This window comes from Pinus tabuliformis, chromosome 7 (assembly GCF_031772625.1).
Source record: "Pinus tabuliformis cultivar Carrire ecotype Pingquan chromosome 7, CPIR1, whole genome shotgun sequence".
In the NCBI taxonomy this organism is placed as follows: Eukaryota; Viridiplantae; Streptophyta; class Pinopsida; order Pinales; family Pinaceae; genus Pinus; species Pinus tabuliformis.
The window spans coordinates 2,051,061,465-2,051,064,044 of record NC_142293.1 but is presented as its reverse complement, the minus strand read 5'-3'; the positions used below and the strand labels follow the sequence as shown (position 1 = coordinate 2,051,064,044).

The window sequence follows — 2,580 nt, the reverse complement described above, 5'->3', positions numbered from 1 at the left end:
TTATGGTAATTTTATTTTTCATTTGGGTGAGATGCATAATGAAATAAGTGTTTAGATGCTTATTATGGATGGATGACTATCTATGCTGATGAACTATTTAATTTCTATGGTTGTGCTTGTTTGTAAAATTTCATTTACTGATCTTTAAGGGGATGGACTTATAAAATAATTGTCTATCAAATTCCAACTATGCTTGTTTCAAATGATGTCAAATGCTTATAACCCTTTACAATTAAATTTTATAATTAAGCATCTATATAAAAACATGTCATATATTTTGATAAATGATGTGGAATGTAACAATGTTTTTAAAAAGACATTTATGATAAAAATAAAAATAAATTTGTATTTTCATTTATTTTTCATTTTATTAAAATAAGACAAAGCACAAATATAATTTAGGATCAATAAGGTTAATTTTAATGACAAGTGCTATATAGTAGCTAGTACCTACCGCTTAATTTAAATATAGCTAAATACGAGTTAGAATTAAGGTTTAAAATCCAATCAATTTAGGTTTCACTGCTTGGTAAATTGAGGTATTTTGTTAATTATAATTTTGCATGTGGCTATGGAGAATCCAATCCTACCAAGTAACAATAATAATGTCTTAATTGCAGTGATAATTTTTTTGTTGACAAGGTTGTATTCACATTTTATGTGTAAAGTATAGATAAATATATTTTAAAAGGTAATTGTTCTTTCCATATATATGTAAAATATTGATTGAATATATTCTTAAAAATATATAAATATAAAAAATGAAAGTGCTTTATTTATTTAGCTATTTATTATTTGAATTGATAATGCATTTGAATTTATTGTTAATATTTTTTTCCTCAAAATATTCAGTAAAATTATATAATATTTTTTTAGTAAAATTATATAATATTTTTTTTAATATAATTTTATTGTTTTTATAATGTTTAAAGTTCGAAGTCTCTAAATACCAATAATGTGGTTCTGGAACAATCATATTTAATTGTGTTTCTCGAACAGTCATACAATTGTGATAAATTTTCCAAATAATGTGATTGTGGTATAGCAGATCTTTCTTCTTATTCTTTTGCTCTCCCTGAGAAGTTTTATTTTGTTCAAATCCTTTGTCCATGAAATGCTGTGAGTTGGAATAATTTGGTTTTCTCTTTGAAGTTGGAATAAACTAACGAGGCAACACTCACATAAATAAGAAAATCACATTAACGATCTTTTCGAGATGTGGTCCCTTAATTTCCCATTTTCCTGTTTGAATAAAGGAGATAATCGAGGCCTTTAATTTGATGTCTGGAGGATGTGGAGATGCTTGTGGAACCTGGGCGCGGCGGCCGAGTGGTGATGTGCAGGTAAAGACAACCAACCAGTGTTTGGATTAGTGTGGAATTCCTATCTCCTTATCACAGTGCTTCAAAACAGTGGTGAGCCCTCTCTGCTTTATTGGAACTCCAGTTTTTGGTTTTGGTCCTCATTGGCTTGGATGGTTTTCTTCATTTACCGTTTGCACCTCACCCTCGGTGCGTCTGCGACTCCAGGTGACCTTAATTTCACCTTAAACATGGACGAAATCTGGGGCATAAACAAGAAAAAGGATCCCATTGCCGACAGAATTAAGAACGAGTTTCTCAGTAGGAACTTTGTTGACATTCTCCCTCCCAAGATGCATCTGACGTGGGAAAATGGAAGGGCCGAGAAAGCTTATATTGTGAAGAGAATTGAAAGATTTATACTTCATGCTAGCCTAATTGACAAATTAGGCATGCCTTTCTCAACAATTGAGAACGTCTTCATCTATGATCACAGAACGATTATGCTCGGATGGAGGGTAAAGGGGTTTAGAAAAGGTTACTCCTTTAAATTCAACAGGACATGTCTAGAAGACCCGGAGTTCAATGACATCATTTCAAAATCCTGGTCTGAGATGTCATCTCCCGAAGTTGTTCCTCTTCTAATGACTTTCAGAGACAAAATGGAGGCCATACGAAAGATGGTAAAGGAGTGGCAGTACAAAAAAAGACATGCAAACAGAAAGGAGCTCCGGGAGGTTCTATTGGAATTGGATAGCATTGCGGATTCAATGGCCACACACATGCTACCTTTTAAAATAAGATGCCAAATAAAGGAGCTCCAAAAGAAAAAAGTGAAAATTTTAGAACGGGAAGAATCTTTATGGAGGTTAAAGAGCAGAGCGATTTGGTTGAAGGAAGGAGACAAGAACTCAAAGTTCTTTCATAATTTCGCCAGCTCTAGACGCGAAAATAATTCTATATGGAAAATCAGCGATGGGAAAGAAGGTTTTCTATATTCCCAATAGGACATTTCAAATGAGGCGGTGAAATACTTTGAGAACCAGTACAAAAGGTCCGAGGAATGCAATATTCAGGACATTTTGTGGGGCATTGAAGAGTTTCCTTGGATGTTTGATGATGATCTAAATGACCAAATCTTTCAGCCGGTTTCTGAGGAGGAGTTGTTGAGAACAATAAAATCCTTCAAGAGGGACAAGTGTCCGGGCCCTGATGGCTGGACGATAGAATTTTTCTCTCACTTCTTTGATCTTATAAAATCAGACCTATTAAGGATGGT

General features: G+C 33.3%; 1 protein-coding gene across 1 annotated transcript; it reads left to right on the top strand.

The window, feature by feature from the left end:
• Window positions 1-1,552: 1,552 nt before the first annotated feature.
• Window positions 1,553-2,308, top strand: LOC149256746 (uncharacterized). The gene has a single exon (XM_089455444.1). The coding sequence runs from the start codon at window positions 1,553-1,555 to the stop codon at window positions 2,306-2,308; it is 756 nt and encodes a 251-aa protein (XP_089311570.1).
• The last annotated feature ends 272 nt before the right edge of the window (window positions 2,309-2,580 follow it).